Here is an 18,081-nt window from a genome sequence, read left to right as displayed (position 1 = left end):
CATGTGACTCTCTCACTTGCAAAAACCCCCCACCTTCTTCAGCAAACAACAGGAGTTGTCCTTCTTGGTCAAGCTGTTGTCTTAGGTAAACAAAACCCAGGAGTGACCTTTCTGTGAGCACTTTGTAGTAAGGTTAGAACCCTTGTAGTTATTCAACCAACCAGCCTGTCTCCAATCCAAACAATGGTCTATTAATTTCATGACATCATTTCCATTAGCACCTACGTGTGAAATGTGCTTAGTATTCTCCCTAGTTTCTGTAAAGTTCCTGAATATGAATTCTTCACTATTTCAAATAATATGTTTTAAAATGTGGTAACCTACTCTAATATTACAAAATTCTCCCAAATTATCTCCTCTATTACAATTCCATTGGGTGGTTTTTTTTTTCAGGCACTTGCATCTCCCTCCTGATGGTAACATTGTGAAGAGAGCACGTTCTGAGTGGTGAGGGTCTTTGAGGATAGAGGCTGATTTCTTGGGACACTGCCTCTTATGAATGAAAACTGATGCCCACGATGGTGCTGACCAAGTTCACAACTCTCTCTAGTATTTTCCTGTCCTGTTCATTGGCATCTCCATGCCAGACAGTGATGCATCCAGCTAAAATGTCTCCATGGTCCACCTGTTTTTAAAAAAAAATAATAAAAAAAATTTGCTAACGGGCCATTTTGGCCCACGAGTCAGTGGCACCCAATTTACATCCAATTAACCTACATCCGTGGTACATTTTGAATGGTGGGTGGGAAAATGGATCCCCCGGGGAAAATTCATGCAGACATGGAGAGAATGTACAAACTCCTTAGAGACAGCATGGAATTTTAACCCCAATCCCGATCACTGGTGCTGTAAAGGCGTAGCGCTAACCGCTACACCAACAATACCAACCCATATTCCTCGTGAAGTATAGCTGCTGGCGAGCCTTAGTTGTGATTGCATCGACGTGGAGGCTCCATGATAGATCATTAGAGATGTTGACAGCCAGGAATTTGGAGTTCTTAACCTTTTCCATTGCTGATCACTTGATGAGGACTGGTTCGTGTTCTCCTGATTTCCCCTTCCTGAGGCCTACAATCGGTTCCTTAGTTTTGCTAACATTGAGTGCAAGGTGGTTGCTGTAGCACTATTCAACCAGCTGATCTATCTCACTCCTGTACGATTCCTCATTGCTGTCTCTTATCCTGGCGACAACTGTGGTGTCATTGGTAAATATGTGGATGGCATTTGAATTGAGTCTAACCACATAGTCGTGGGTGCAGAGCAGTGGGTTAAACAGAAGTACTAAGCAGTCTGTCAATGGCAGTAATTGAAGCCCAGAAATTTGCATTCTGCAAAAAAACTCCAGAAATCTCAGTGCTGTAAAAATCACAACATATTATTTTAAACTCAATCAAAATAAGATGGAAGAATATCTAAGACCTTGCTTCAGAGAATTAAGTACATAATCCAAGCTGATACATCAGCACTATTCTCTTCTGAATAAATTGTTGAACTGAGGCCTCACCTTCTTTCTCAATTTGGTGTTAATGTTTGAAGAGAAGTTTCTTTGGTGTCCAGACCAATATCACTTTTCTTTCAGTATCACTGGTAGATATTATCTTATTGTTTAATGTCAATTCTGATTGTTAAACTTTCCTGTGTACTCCTTTGTTTATTAAGTTCCTTGGGGTTGAAGATAAATTGTTTCCTCTCTAGCTTTGCACAGTCTAAGATAGCTTATGAAATAACATAACAATTTACAGCACGGAAACAGGCCATTAGGCCCTTCTAGTCCGCACCGAACCAAAGACCCCTCTCTAGTCCCACCTCCCTGCACAAAGCCCATAACCCTCCATCTTCTTCTCATCCATAGACCTGTCCAACCTTTTCTTAAATAATACAATCGACTCCGCCGCCACTATTTCTCTACTAGTTATGCGGATTTATAAATCAATGTGGGAACTGCAGTCTCTTCCACAGATGTGGCCGAAGGAGTAAATGGATGGATAATTTGCGAGCTGGTGTGCTTCTTTTGACTCTCAAGCTCTTGAGGCATGAACTTGAGGTTCTCAATACCATCCCAAATACTCTTTCTCCTCACTGAGCAGTCACGGGCCAGATAATTCCTGGAGCCTTTGGTCGCATTTCCTTCATGCAACTTTGAGCATATCCTTAACTATTTTCTTCCATTTGCCTGTCAGCGTGTGGAATAGAACCTCTAATTTGGAGTCTGATGTTGAATGAGTGGTTTGTCCAGCTTGGCCATCTGATTGGAACTGAAGTCTCCAGGCGGGCAATGTTGGTCTTGGGTGCACACATTGGTCCACTTATCTTTCCACTTTTCATTGCTTTTATAACAATTACTGCAGGCATAAACACTGTGTAATTGTTTATTCTTTCAGATACTCTTGACAGAACAATCAGGGATAAACGTAACCTGGTAACAACTGAGCTTTTAGTCCATCCACGGCTTGGAGAAGGGCCAAAGACAACACCTGTAATTGAGATTTCTGATCACATAATGGAACAAATTTCTACAGAAACTCAACATGCTATAGAAAATGGAATCGAAAACTCATGCCTTCAAGGTGCCAGATAAGTTTCATCCTTGTGCAATATGTGGATTTATAAATTTCAATGACAAAGTCTAAACCTTGAAGTGGTGACATTTAAGTCTCTTTATTTCTGATTTTTGTAGGTCCTCTGTTGCAGTTCCCAGTTCAGGATGTGGCGGTTACCCTACAGTCTCTAAGTGTACATCCTGGAACATCGATGGCAATGATCTCTGCGTGTGTTTCACGTTGCATGCAGAAGGTAAAGCCTTGAGAAATTAATCCGGTTGCTTTTGTGGATACCAACAGATAGCTGCATGGGTTTGTTAGTTGATTGAGCAGCTCCAACAATATCAATATAGATGGGTAGTTTATAATTACCACTTAACTTTGATAGGTTGGTCTTAGCCAGAATTAATTCACACCCAAGTAAAGTTTGCCTACCATCACAATTGCTTCACAGCAGATGCAATATCACTGGCTTTCCACTCAGCGTTGGATCACCTAGACTACAGCAACACGTACATCAGCTTTCAACACCATCCTACCCTCAGTGCTGGTCAGCAAGCTCCAAAGCCTGGGCCTCTACAACTTGATCCTCGACTTCCTCATTGGTAGACCACAGTCAGTATGAATTGGAAATGTCTCAACACAGGCATCCCTCAAGGATGTGTGCTTAGCCCACTGCTCTACTCGTGATATACCCGTGACTGTATGGCCAGACGCAATTCCGATGCTATCTACAAATTTGCCGATGACACTATGGTCATCAATAGAATACAGACGGCAATAATGTAGCGTACAGGAGGAAGACAGATCAGTTAATTGAGTGGTGCTGCACAACAACTTTGCATTCGACTTTAGCAAAACCAAGGAGCTGATTGTGGACTTCAGGAAGGGAAAATCAGGAGGACATGATTCAGTCCTCATTGATTGGTAAGCAGTGGAAAGGGTTAAGAGCTTTAAGTTCCTGGGTAACAACATCTCTGAGGATCTGTCCTAGGGCCTCTATCACTGGCAGCTATACTTCATGAGGAGTCTGAAGAGATTTAGTAATGTCACCAAAGACTTGTAAATTTCTGCAGGAGTACCATGGAGAGCATTTTGACTGGTTGCATCATTATCTGGTATGGAGGTGCCAAAGCACAGGACAGGAAAAGACTAGAGAGAGTTGTGAACTTGGCCAGTGCCATCATGGGCATGTGTCTTCACTCCATCAAGGACATCTACAAGATGCAGTGTCTTAAGAAAGCCGTCTTTATCCTCAAGCATCCTCTTCACACTCTACTGTTGGAAAGGAGGTACAGGAGTCTGAAGATGAGCATCCACAAAGACAGTTTCTTCCCCTCTGCCATCAACATTCTGAAAGGTTAATGAACTAGAGACACTACCTCACTTTCTCGTATTTTTGGACTAATTTATTTTTAAATGTAACATTTGCACCGTGATGCTGCCGCAAAACAACAAATTTTAAGACCTGTTCATGACAATAAATTTTGATTCTTTTTTTTTCTTTGGAAACATCACATACATGCACTGTTTATTTTATTGATAATGTAATGTAGATAAATATTGGGATAAAATTTGGTAAAATTAGAGTAGATTACATACATACACACATTTTAAAACTGATCTTATTTGAAATACTGAAGAATTCATATTCAGTGGACTTCACAGAAACTATGGAGAATGCTATGCACATTTCACAAGTAGGTGCTAATTTAAATGATGTCATAAAATGAATTGACCCTTGTTTTGGACTGGAGACACTGGCTGTTTGCAAGTATCTACAGAGTGATCACAGAAAGGTCACACCTGGGGTTTGTTTACCTAAAACAACAGACGGGAGCAGAAGGATAACTCCTGTGGTTTGCTGAAAAAGGTGGTGGGTTTTGTGGCAAGTGAGAGAGTCACATGGGCTTTCTAGCAGTCTCATTTGGAGAGAGAGAGAGATGAAATAAGCTCTCTCAGCTAGTGCGTGTGACACTGAAAGCAGCTGAACAGTGCAAGCCAGGAAGCTTGTTGGAACTGAAGAAAAGCTCCAGAGCGGCGGATGGCTGGAAGTGCTATCTGTCTAATGTTTCTCTTGAAATAAGCGGAACAGAAAGGAACTCTGTGGTAGCCTGAAAGAAAGAGGTTATCATCTGGAGAACCCTGATGGGGCAAGTTTCATCAGCAAGACATTGAGGTGGAGGAGTCACCTGGTTTTACCCGGTTGGGTAAAACCAGCCCTCTCCAGAAAAAAAGTTAGGAAAAGACAAAGCACAACAAAAATAAAATATAAGAAATAGAAGATAAAGTTACAGAGAAGAGAAAGAAGATGGCACCCATGAAGGAGAAAGTAAAAACAACTGAAAAAAAAAGAAAAGCCACCGGAGAAGGAAGAAGGCCTTACCTGCACAAAGGAACAGGGAGCTATGGTGGCGAGGAGTGCCTGATCTCCAAGGTTGGTGCCTGCCCTGCGGAGTCGCAACCTCCTGACCGGTGGACTTCAAAAATGGCTCTCGGAGCCAAAGAAAAGTGCACAACTGCGCAATCAAAGGAAAAAGAAGACACAGACAGGAGGGGCACTCAGCAGAGGAGCGGGCAGTCACAGCGTGACCAGCTGAGGGACACCTGACACCAGGGTACTCAGCTGGAGGATGAGGATGGTGGCAGGGGAGGGAGCAAGGAAACAGACGAGGGAGAAAGACGGAGGGGCGTCTGACAAGAGGTCCAACGGCAGGAGGCCCGACAGATGGGCAGCCCAGGAGGGGAGGACCAACAGCAAGAGGCCTGACAAAGAGATATAAGCAGCTCATCAGGAAAAACAGAAGAAACACAAACACAGGTACAGACACAGAAGAAGAGGAAGAAGACCAAGATCTTCACAGAGAAATAGAAGGTAAAACTGATGGACAGGATATAGATAAAGCCTTTTTTGAAGAACAAATAAGATCATTAAAAGAATGGTTATCATTAGAATTTAGTGGAATTAAAAGAAAAATGAAAAGAGCAGAAGATAAAATGCAAAGTTTAGAACTGGTCATGACAGAAATAGGGAAAAGAGTAGAGAATGTGGAAGAGCGGGAAACGGCTGTAGAAATTGAAGTAAATGACTTGAGAGAAAAATTGGAAGAAAGTGACAAAAAAATTAAAGAGACACAAGAGTTGTTATCACAGAAAATTAATACGTTGGAAAATTATAGCAGGTGAAACAACATAAAAATAATGGGCCTGAAGGAGGGTAAAGAAGGCACAGACATGAAGCAATTTATAAAAAGATGGACCCCGAAGGTCCTGGGAATGACAGAAATGCAGGAAGAAATGGAAATAGAAAGGGCACACAGAGCACTAGCTCCGAAACCGCAGACACATCAAAAACCAAGATCCATCTTAGTAAAATTTTTGAGATATACGACAAGAGAAAATATACTGGAGCGGGCAAGGAATAAAGTTAGAGAAGATAATAAGCCATTGGAATACAAGGGTCAAAAAATATATTTTTACCCAGACATAAGTTTTGCACTCTTAAAGAGGAGGAAGGAGTTTAATACAGCGAAAACTATTTTATGGAAAAAAGGTTATAAATTCATGTTAAGACATCCAGCCATGGCTAAAATATTTAATCCCGGGGAACAAAGGAGACTGTTCTCAGATCCGGAGGAAGCACAAGAGTTCACAAAACATTTGCAGGACAGAAGAGATGTAACAAGAATGAAGAACGGCGATAAAGTATATATAAAGATGTAAAAACAATGTATATGTAAAGAACTAAAGAGGGAAAAGTGAAGGGAAGGAAGGAAGGGGAGAAAAAAGAGAGAGAGCTTTGTTACATGTGTTTTTAAAAAAGTGTTTTCTGGGGGGGGAGAGGGAATAACTGTCACTGCAAAATCAGTTGAGCAAAATTGCAATCCAAATGGAAAGGGGAGTTGTGCTTGACTGGCAAGGGATAAGGGGCAACTCAGAGGGGGGGGGGGGGAGCATTTGGGGTTAAGGTATTATTGAGTGTGGGAATTGTTGGGAGTATTTTATGCTTTAAATGTGTCATACGTTGAGTTTAATAAGGGAAAACTAAGAGATGAAAATTGGAAAAAGGGGGATGGAGGTGGCGAGGAAGTGGAAAAGAGGTGTAAACAAGATATAAGATGGCCATGTTGAACTATATGAGTATAAACATTAACGGAATACATAACCAAATTCAAAGGAAGAAGCTACTAAATTTACTGAAGAAAGAAAAAATAGATATAGCATTTGTGCAGGAAACGCATCTAACTGAAGTGGAGCATAACAAATTAAAGAGAGACTGGGTAGGACACGGAGCAACAGCATCATATAATTCAAAAACTAGAGGTGTAGCCATATTAGTTAACAAAAATGTACCAATCAAAATAGAGGAAGAAATAATAGATCCAGCAGGGAGGTATGTAATGATAAAGTGTCAGAGAATTTTGGAACTTGCTCAATATATATGCACCTAATGAGGAGGATCAAAAGTTTCTGCAGGATATTTTTTTGAAGATTTTTGAAGACACACAAGGAAATATATTGATAGGAGGGGATTTTAACCTTAATTTGGATCCAATGTTGGATGAAACTGGACAAAAGACAAGCAAAAAGAATAAAGTAGCCAAATTTATGGTTAAATCAATGCAGGAAATGAAACATGGATATATGGAGGAGGTAACACCCAAGAGAGAAGGAATATTCATATTATTCGAGTAGGCATAAAACATACTCAAGGATTGATATGTTTCTGTTGTCGGCCCATATTGAAGGGAGAGTTAGAAAAACTGAGTATAAACCTAGACTACTATCAGATCATTCACCCCTGTTATTAGCAATAGAACTGGAGGACATTCCACCAAGAACATGTTAAAGGGCAGGAATTTAGAGAGTTTATTGAATGCCAAATTAAAACATATTTTGAAATAAACACAGAATCAGTGAAAGACAAATTTATATTATGGGACACAATGAAAGCCTTCATTAGAGGGCAGATAATAAGCTATGTAACTAAGGTGAAAAAGGACTACAATCTGGAAATAGAACAGTTGGAAAGGGAGATAGTAAGTACAGAAAAGGAACTAGTAAAAAGGGATGATATAACAAAAAAGAGAGAATACAAAGCATTACAAACGTATAAGGTGGAGAAGAACATAATGAAAACAAAGCAAAAGTATTACGAGAGAAAAGGAATCAAAAGAATAGAAAATTGTTTTTTGGGAAATAATTTATTAACATTTGAACAGTTGAAGTACAAATATGGAATAACTCATGGTATAATGTTTGCATACCATCAACTGAAAGCTTATTTAAAGGATAAATTGGGAAACAGATTGAGATTACCAGAAGGAAGCAGCTTTGAATATGTGATTACAGACATAATGATAATTAAAAGATTTATAACGAACATGTACATTAAGCTGCTAGATAAGGAAAATGATGAAATAAACTATAAACCTAAACAAAAGTGGGAAAAGGATTTAAACATTAAGATAAAAAAATGAAGTATGAGAAAAGTTATGCTCTGGAACTATGAAGAATACAATAAACATGAGGTTACGCATGATGCAATATAATTGGTTACACAGGCTATATATCACACCCCAAAAGTTAAATAAATGGGATCCAGCATTATCAGATAGATGTTTTTGCTGTAAGAAGGAAACGGGAACAGTACATGCAATTTGGGCATGTGAGAAAGTGAAAAAGTTTTGGGAAAATCTAAATCAGGTATTAAATAAAATCACACAAAACAACATACCAAAAAATCCAGAGATCTTTCTTCTAAGTAATATAAGAAGTAAAGAAATAGGCCTCAAACTGGATGAAGTGCAAAAAAGATTTATTATGATAACCTTAGCTGTAGCAAAAAAATGTATAATGTCAACTTGGAAATCAGAAGAGAGCCTGAGATTACAGCAATGGTAAATGGAAATGAATAAATGTATTCCATTGGAAAAAATAACATATAATTTAAAAAATAAAGTCACATTGTTTGAACAAATTTGGGAACCGTACATGGAACATAACAGAGAGGGCTTGCCTCGGACCTCCATCCCCTAAACTGATAAGAAGATAAAACAACTTGATTCAGTGTGTAACAAATAGATGATGCATTTTTCTTGTTTATCTTCTTTTGTGTGAAGATGGTTTTATTGTGTTGTATATGTTGAATATTTTTGGGTTTTGGAGGGAGGTGGGAAGAGGGGAGGGAGGGAAAGGGGGGGAAAAAGGAAGAAAATGCCACTGTGTATATTTAATGAGAAACATTTGTACATATTTTGGTTGATATGGTTCACAGTGTGAAAAATAAAAAATTATTTTTATTTAAAAAAAGCAAGACATTGAGGTGACTAATCGTGTCACCTCAGTTGTAGAAATGTTGGAACAACAAATCTCTCTCTGCAAACCTCCAAAGAACCTTCCTGAGCGGTAAACATTTACCTTTCGAGCACCAAAGCCTGGTGAACTTTATACACGTTAAATTCTGTGCACAGTATATGAATTGCCTGCAACCAGAGAACTTGGAAGAATGAGACGTGAGATTGAACTGTGAACCAAAGACCTTTTCTTACATTTACACACACATCACATACACGTGCGCTTAGAATTAGAAGGGGGTTAAGTTGGGTTTAGTTAAGTTAATAGAGATAAGTTAAAGTATGATTCTGTTTTCATGTTTAAAGATAATTAAAAACAACTTTTGTTTAAGTAACCATTTGTTGTGGTGAATATCTATTGCTGCTGGGTTTTGGGGTCCTTTGGGCTTGTAACAATAACTTTGATATCATTCATGACTATTGAACCATTTTTGAGTCAAATCTATTAGTAATCCACATGCACTGAAAGGTGAGGGGTCTCAATGGCATTTTATATATTCTTACCCTGTTCCAAGGCCACAAAAATATTTTATTGCTGCACAGTTTCCAATATTTTCAAGGCTTAAGGCAACTAAAGCTGGTCTGCTCAAAGCCCTTTCCAACTGTTTCTTTATAATTGCAAATTTAATGATTTAAATCTATCTCAGTTGTTTCATTTAGACAATTGAGGAAAATAATAAACATAATAAAAAATTTGGGGTAGCACGGATAGCATAGCGGTTAGTGTATCTCTGTTACAGCGCCAGCGCCTGGGGTTCAAATCCTGTGCCGTCTGTATAAGGATTTAGTACATTCTCCCCATGTCTGCATGGGTTTCAGACTAATCCACAGTGCACAGTGGGTAGAGAAGGATGAAGGGAGTGTCTAGCACCTTGCAAATTGCTGCACCTGGGTAGCCCTCCTGGGACAAAGACGCTGCTAGGACACAGGGGGATCACAGGGGGATCTACCCATTAAATTGCCAACCCACCAATTTAAGGGGGAATGACACGGTGAATGGTGCATCACATATTCAATAGAAGTGCTGCTGAAAGTTAAGAATCAAAAGTCCAAATGGGAAATGGGAAGGATATTCAGATGGTGGCTGCCACAGTGAAGCACACATGCAAGTCCTGATGTCACCAGAATAAACGGGTTGGCTATTTTCCTTTACAAATCAGCTGAGACCTAGATAAGTTTTACTGGGTTCCCTGACTACCTCTGAGGTAGATCAGGGGCCTGATTGGACCCTTTCAAGCTGCTGCATAACTGGGGTGCTCACCGTGCAAATTGCCCAGTAAATCCCATTTTACACAGCAGTTTGATGGGGCCTTCTGTTTTTCTTTTGAGGTAATGGATTGAGTTGCTAAATTGTTCTCCATCTGGTTAGCGACACACTTCCTAATTGTTGTGGCTGCACCTTTCAACATTAGTGCTGAATATTCTGACGTTCCTGTTGAGACTCTAATTGCAGGAAAGAAGTGAGAACCACCTCCATTTTCTGCCTGGTTCATGTCATCAAAATGTTGATGTGTTATTCTTTGGCTTGGCTTCGCGGACGAAGATTTATGGAGGGGGTAAATGTCCACGTCAGCTGCAGGCTCGTTTGTGGTTGACAAGTCCGATGCGGGACAGGCAGACACGGTTGCAGCGGTTGCAGGGGAAAATTGGTTGGTTGGGGTTGGGTGTTGGGTTTTTCCTCCTTTGCCTTATGTCAGTGAGGTGGGCTCTGCAGTCTTCTTCAAAGGAGGTTGCTGCCCGCCAAACTGTGAGGCGCCAAGATGCACGGTTTGAGGCGATATCAGCTCACTGACGGTGGTCAATGTGGCAGGCACCAAGAGATTCCTTTAGGCTGTCGTTGTACCTTTTCTTTGGTGCACCTCTGTCACGGTGGCCAGTGGAGAGCTCGCCATATAACACGATCTTGGGAAGGCGATGGTCCTCCATTCTGGAGACGTGACCCACCCAGTGCAGCTGGATCTTCAGCAGCATGGACTTGATGCTGTCGACCTCTGCCATCTCGAGTACTTTGACGTTAGGGATGAAAGCGCTTCAATGAATGTTGAGGATGGAGCGTAGACAACGTTGGTGGAAGCGTTCTAGGAGCCGTAGGTGATGCTGGTAGAGGACCCATGATTCAGAGCCGAACAGGAGTGTGGGTATGACAACGGATCTGTATACGCTTATCTTTGTGAGGTTTTTCAGTTGGTTGTTTTTCCAGACTCTTTTATGTAGTCTTCCAAAGGCGCTATTTGCCTTGGCGAGTCTGTTGTCTATCTCGTTGTTGATCCTTGCATCTGATGAAATGGTGCAGCCGAGATAGGTAAACTGGTTGACCGTTTTGAGTTTTGTGTGCCCGATGGAGATGTGGGGGGGGCTGGTAGTCATGGTGGGGAGCTGGCTGATGGAGGACCTCAGTTTTCTTCAGGCTGACTTCCAGGCCAAACATTTTGGCAGTTTCCGCAAAACAGGACGTCAAGCGCTGAAGAGCTGGCTCTGAATGGGCAACTAAAGCAGCATCGTCTGCAAAGAGTAGTTCACGGACAAGTTTCTCTTGTGTCTTGGTGTGAGCTTGCAGGCGCCTCAGATTGAAGAGACTGCCATCCGTGCAGTACCGGATGTAAACAGCGTCTTCATTGTTGAGGTCTTTCATGGCTTGGTTCAGCATCATGCTGAAGAAGATTGAAAAGAGGGTTGGTGCGAGAACACAGCCTTGCTTCATGCCATTGTTAATGGAGAAGGGTTCAGAGAGCTCATTGCTGTATCTAACCCGACCTTGTTGGTTTTCGTGGCACAATATGAAGGTGTCATGGGAAACTGGACAATGATTATGTTTACAAAGCTTGCACAATTCTAAGATTAAGTTCATGCTCAGTCCTCTAGACTGCATATATGTAAGTGTAGATTTCTGTATTAGGAATGAACATCTGCAAACCAAGCTTCAATGTTAGAATTTAAAATATCTTGAATAATTGTTAATAGCAGCTGTTACAGCAGTAAATAATTACAGAGATTTTAATCCATAGTGAAAGTTGTCTGATGATCCTTGGAGAATGTTTTATTGTTCAAGACTTAAAATGACTTGTGAAGAACTGGTTTCTCCTTAAGATCAACCTGCTTCATAACTGCTGTGGTGCCGCCGTGAAACCAGCTGCTCTGAGTACCTGAGAGTCACAAAGTTTTGTCCCATTCCTTTGTCCATTAGGAAAAAAACTGGCCGCTTCACAAGCTGAGATTCTAATTTCAGCATGGGCGAGCCACATCTTTGTCAAATAAAACTTTAAAGCCTGAAGATTTCACAAATAGGGTGAAAAGGGAACTTGTTGCAAAACTGGCAGCAAGACTTCCTTTCTCTTGCACACCAAATCATTTACACCAAAGCCTAACGTATTATTTTTGATGATACGAGGAACTGCAAATGCAGTAAACTGCAGCAAAAAAACAATTTGCTGGTGGAATCCAATGGTTCAGACAGCATCTATGGAGGAATGGTCAACATTTCAGGTCCAAACCCTGCATCAGGGCTCGAGATTATAGGGTCTCAACCAGAAATGTTGACCGTCCCTCCCTCTGCAGAGATGCTGCCTGACCTACAGTTTTTTGACTCCAACGTAAATTGGCTGTCTGTATCACATAAAATGTATGTGATTTCTGCACAAGTTCACACAAATCTATTTGTACAGTGGTTTCTCACCATTTTAATCAAAATCTTTTTCTTTCATTGCAGCTCAAAGTACTCTTGTTTATTCAATGTGCCTGCATTATAGTTTTTAAAGACATTGAGTTGATGGTGGTAGTCACAAGATTATTTTTATCTTGTCCACAAAATTAAATGATAGCAATGTGTAAATGGTACAAGAATTTCCATTGAGGTGGAAATAATTGGACAAAATCCAATATCCCCCGATTGCAGTATCCCTTCACCATCAGCTTTACTTCGGCTGTACCTAATGTTTGTATTGAAAGCCATGATAGGTAGAATCAAATTTGCAAAAAGAGGATCACATTTTTTCCACTTCGATCTCCCACACATATTAATTACTGCCATTCAACTTCTTTTGCACTGGAAGTCAACTGTTACATGTGTGAACTTTCATTCTTTTAGGCTTTATTGATTGGAGATTTTATATCAATAATAGGAATAGTTATTGACTTTTATGTTCCTTTATCCTTTAAACTTTCAATACAATCTTTTTCCTGGGGCGATAATCTGTATCTTGTACAACATAGAAAGGCCTATCTGCCTGCATTTGGCCCATCTCTCTAAACCCAATTTGTTCACAATCTGTTTTACCCTTTCTTTTCAGTAATTGTACTGTTAGTTTTAAAATCCTTCAATCAGATTGGTTAAATGAAGACCCCCAAGTTTCCATGTCTACTCAGCAAGATATTTTTCTACTTCCAGTGCCTGATTTTGCAATTGATCGATGTAACACTGTTTTATTTGCATCCAGGCATTAAAGAAGTCTAGAATCCAGGTGCTTGAGCCTGTGATGAACCTGGAAATCACTGTAAATGAGAATCACCTGAGTGTCGTGCTGGCAGATCTGGCTCAGCGAAGAGGAACCATCCAAGAAATTCAAAACCGGCTAGAAAACAGAGTTGTATTAGCATCTGTGCCACTTGCAGAAACGATGGTAAGTTATAAGCAGAGCTAAATATTGAAGGGACTTGTCAAATTTTAAACCAAAACTAGGAAGAGACTAAATAAGTTTACTGTTGGTCTAATTTTCTTGAAGCTTTCTGCAGCAATATTTCATTGTCACACTGGGAGAAAAATCCATCTGTGTGCATGACCATGTTAACTAGTTTTGAGGAAGTTCACATTTTATTAGACATAGAACATTACAGCACAGTTCAGGCCCTTCAGCCCCCAATGTTGTATGACCTACATTTTTTAAACCTACTCAATAATCTAAAACCTTCCCAACCTCTCCTATTCCTCTTGCTACCATGTGCCTGTCTAAGAGACCCTATTGTAACAGCCTCCACTACTATCCCTGACAATCCAATCCAGGCACCCACCACTCCGTTTATAGAAAAAAAAGCTTACCACTGACATCTCCCCTGAACTTTCTTTCCCTTACCTTTAAACAGAAGTCCTCTGATTTTTGCTACTGTCATCCCACTAAAGAGGTGCTGGCTCCCAACCCTATCTATGCCTCTCCTAATCTTTTAGACATCTATTAAATCAACTCTCATCCTTCTTTATTCCAAATAGGAAAACCCTAGCTCTGGTAACCTTGCCTCATAAGTCTCGTTCTCCAATCCAGGCTGCATTATCCTAAATATTCTCTGCACCGTCTCCACATCCCTTCCTATAATGAGGTAACCAGAACTGAACATAATATTCCAAGTGTGGTCTAACCAGAGTTTTATAGAACTGCAACATTCACTCATAACTGTTGAACTCAATCCCCCAACTCATGAAGGCCAATGGCCTCTGTACACTGTCAGACAAGAGGGAATATTGATATAACTAAACTTATTTACTGATTTATTGTTCCTATGTTATTTGAAGGTTTTTTTTACCAAAGTTTTACACTGTCCAATAAGCCTTGGTTACCCTATCAACCTGCACTGTGAAAGTCAGCCCATGCTGTTTTAAAATAAATAGCAAAACCAATTAAGCATACAACAGTTTCCTTTTTTCAGTCTTGTTAATGCTCACGGGAGCGAGGGGGACAAAGAAAGAGTTCAGTAGCGTTCTCTAAACTGATCCCCACTCAAAGCATACAGAACATCCCATTTTTCAAGCCGGGGTCTGTGTGAAACCCTATAAGTTTCACACAACTGGCAATTCCTGTTTTTACAACATATTCCCTCCCTTGTGGTATCTGTAGAGACAGGCTGGCAAGAAACAGGATGTCCATACTTCTTTTATATAGTCTTACTGCATTCTTTTACAGCACGGCAACCTTAAGGGATCTTCCACACAGAATCCTATTGTAATCAAAGATTTTGTGCCGTTTAAGAAAGAGCAGAACTAGTTAATCAGAAATGCAGTTATCAGTGGCCCCAGTTTTCCACTGTTAACTCGTTGGAATAATTTGTGCACAATTGCCTGCACTGATCGTCTCCGAGAATAAAGTCTGATTGGACCTTTGAACTAAGTACATACTGTTAAACAACAGAATAGCACTTAGTGGTCTGACCTCAAAATGCATGCGTGATAAAGGCTCAACGGTTCTTCCATTGACTTAGAAGTGATTGTGGTTTTCATACAGGAAATACAGCTACATGTCCCATCTGAGCAGGCATTTACACATTTATCACTGTCTTCTACCTAATGCTCTATCAGACAATTGCCTAACCAGTATCTTTTCATTTGATCCTGTGCTTTCCATTGGTTTTGTAAACAGTATTGCACGTCAGTGCATTTGTTCTTGGTTCTGTCTCAGGCTAAAGTTCAGCCTGCATTATCTGAGCATTCTGTCTCTATTCACTTTAATCCTTTGTCTCTGTTTAGCTGTACTGACTTGTCACCTTTTTAAAAAAAATCTTTATGGGGGTTGCTTGTCAAATTCCCAAATTATTGGAAGCTATTTATCAGCCTTGATTAACAGGTGACAAAAGTAATTCTGTGAGCATTTGAGGTGGTGCAGCACCCAAATCCAAACATCATCGTAGCCAAAAGGATGTGCAGCTGCAGAAGAGCAATTTGGGGTTGTAGGACACCCTCTCATTCTGGTGGCATATACCCTACTGGCTGCATGCATAAACCAGACTCCATCCTGTGCCTTGTACCTGCAGATCATGAGATTGGATGCAAAAGACAATGGCGAGAATTGTCATGGAGGGCTACTCAACTATATTGTACAATACTCAAACGTGCTGGAGAAATTCAGCAGGTCACACAGCTACCAGAGGAAGCAAAAAGTAATCAATGTTTCAGGCCTGGGCCCTTAACATTGTTCCCCTTTGCTTTGTATAGATGCTGCATGACCTGCTGAGTTTCTCCAGTACATTTGTGGATTGCACCCGATCTGCAGACTTTGTTTAATTCAACTATATTGTGTATCTCTTGGATGGATCCAAAATTTTTGTTATCCTCTTGAACACTGTCCAATAAGGTATACACCCATTAATATCTAGCACATATCCCAACCTCGCACTACAACCAAGCCCACAAAGCAGCACAAACAGTTCCAAGCAAGAGTAGAAACTGAAGGTCAGGACAGTATCTATAGAGAGAGAAACTTGCACTTCAGCGTTTTTATGGTCTCTTCTTCGTATATTTATGCCTCATTAGTAAGCTTGCCTAATTATGAAAAAAATAAATTGAGTACTGATCAAATATATGATTTCAAATGTTAAAGCATTTTGCTCCATGTTCTATAGCTCACTGTTTGCACGCTATTAAGATGGCTGCAATTAATAACAAATCTATTCCTTTTGATTGGTGCAGGGTTACTCAACTATTCTTCGCACTTTGACCTCTGGAAACGCTACTTTCACTTTGGAGCTCTCCAGCTATGAGCGGATGAGTCCACAGGACCAAAGCACACTTTTCAACAAGATGATGGGTGGCATTTAAGGTCTGCTCAAATGGAGAAACTGATTAACTGATGAATAAAAGGTTGAAACTGTAAATTATACTGTAAAAGTACAATTTCATATTGGATCATAATAATTGCAGTATCACAGAACACTGACTCAGTAATGTCTGTGGGATATTCCTCAAATCCCATTGGAAAAGAGAAAAATCATCTTGGAACAGAATTTCAGAGTATATTGATCAGCCCTTAGGCAAAGACCTATGATTCAATAATCATGTTAACTGAGATTATCATCAACTGTTAAGGAAACCCTGGTTGGAAAATGTACTGTCAGGAATCATGACAGGTATGGAAAATTTTTAAATAAAAATCTAAAAACAAAACAAAAAAGGAGGAATCATGAGGCAGAAAGATTCAGTACATTCCTGAGTTAATCGATTGATCCAATGCTATTAGCACCAAATTTATTTTGTGGCTGTTTGTATGCCATTTAATTAAAATTCAGACATTGTTGTAAATGTCTAATTTCAAACCCAAGTACAATTTTAATTATACACTTAAATGTATTACAGTGGAAAAGGTCATGAATTTCAGGTTTTTTTGCTCATTTGGACTCTAAGGGTATGAAGAGCAACCTCCTGGATGGCTCATATGTACCTGAGCCATTGAAGGGCTCAGACCCGAAATATTGATTGCCTTTTACTTCCTATGAATGCTGTGTTACTTTGAGTTTCTCCAACACTTTTGTGTATTGCCATCTCCTGGATTCTTTTTGCTATGCCAAACATGTTCTATAACTTAGCGCTTTGGTGTTGCAATAACTGTTTTAAATTCCAGAATTTGATGGAAAGTTTAGGAAAAAAGGTAAGTGGGCAACTGTTTCTTCTTCTCTTTGTGCTATTTATGAAGGCATGTAATGGTGAGATTGGGAATTTTGATATTTTTCGATGACTGCTGTCACAAAAGCTACAGATCACATGAAGCAGCAGATTTTAAACCTAGTAGTCAAATTCCACTGATCTTCCTCTAATCAGGAACCAGATGCTTGCCCTTCATCCTGCTATCTTGTTAACTAGTTATTTCTGGATCAGATTTAAAATGAACAATTGCCATGCATCAATTACTAGCTTTGGCACAGAATTCCAGCTCTCTCTCTCGCTCCTCTCTATGTAGAAGGTTTAAAAACAACCAACTGAAAAACCTCACAAAGATAAGCGTATACAGAGCCGTTGTCATACCCACACTCCTGTTCGGCTCCGAATCATGGGTCCTCTACCGGCACCACCTACGGCTCCTAGAACGCTTCCACCAGCGTTGTCTCCGCTCCATCCTCAACATCCATTGGAGCGCTTACACCCCTAACGTCGAAGTACTCGAGATGGCAGAGGTCGACAGCATCGAGTCCACGCTGCTGAAGATCCAGCTGCGCTGGATGGGTCACGTCTCCAGAATGGAGGACCATCGCCTTCCCAAGATCGTGTTATATGGCGAGCTCTCCACTGGCCACCGTGACAGAGGTGCACCAAAGAAAAGGTACAAGGACTGCCTAAAGAAATCTCTTGGTGCCTGTGTTAGGTCTGCTTTGTTCATGAATGAGTGAGACAAACACCAGGCTGAGTCGAAATCAGGGTTCTTTGTTCTTTATTACCGGATTGTAACACTTGCGACTAAACATGTTAGTCGGAGAATGCATTCTGCCGTTATCAG

The 18,081-nt window shown here is 40.3% G+C and overlaps 1 protein-coding gene across 2 annotated transcripts in view; it reads left to right on the top strand.

The window, feature by feature from the left end:
* gfm2 (GTP dependent ribosome recycling factor mitochondrial 2) overlaps window positions 1-17,648 on the top strand; it is a 71,823-nt gene extending 54,175 nt beyond the window's left edge. For both annotated transcript variants that reach the window (XM_069937332.1, XM_069937326.1), the window contains exons 18-21: window positions 2,382-2,567; window positions 2,678-2,793; window positions 13,330-13,512; window positions 16,284-17,648. In XM_069937332.1, the coding sequence (XP_069793433.1) occupies window positions 2,382-2,567; window positions 2,678-2,793; window positions 13,330-13,512; window positions 16,284-16,412 (614 nt within the window). In that variant the 3' untranslated portion in view covers window positions 16,413-17,648. The remainder of the gene's footprint in view (window positions 1-2,381; window positions 2,568-2,677; window positions 2,794-13,329; window positions 13,513-16,283) is intronic.
* Window positions 17,649-18,081: the final 433 nt, after the last annotated feature.

Source organism: Narcine bancroftii, chromosome 1, assembly GCF_036971445.1.
Source record: "Narcine bancroftii isolate sNarBan1 chromosome 1, sNarBan1.hap1, whole genome shotgun sequence".
NCBI lineage: Eukaryota > Metazoa > Chordata > Chondrichthyes > Torpediniformes > Narcinidae > Narcine > Narcine bancroftii.
Note: the sequence above shows the minus strand (reverse complement) of the source record. Positions and strands in the feature narration are given on the sequence as shown.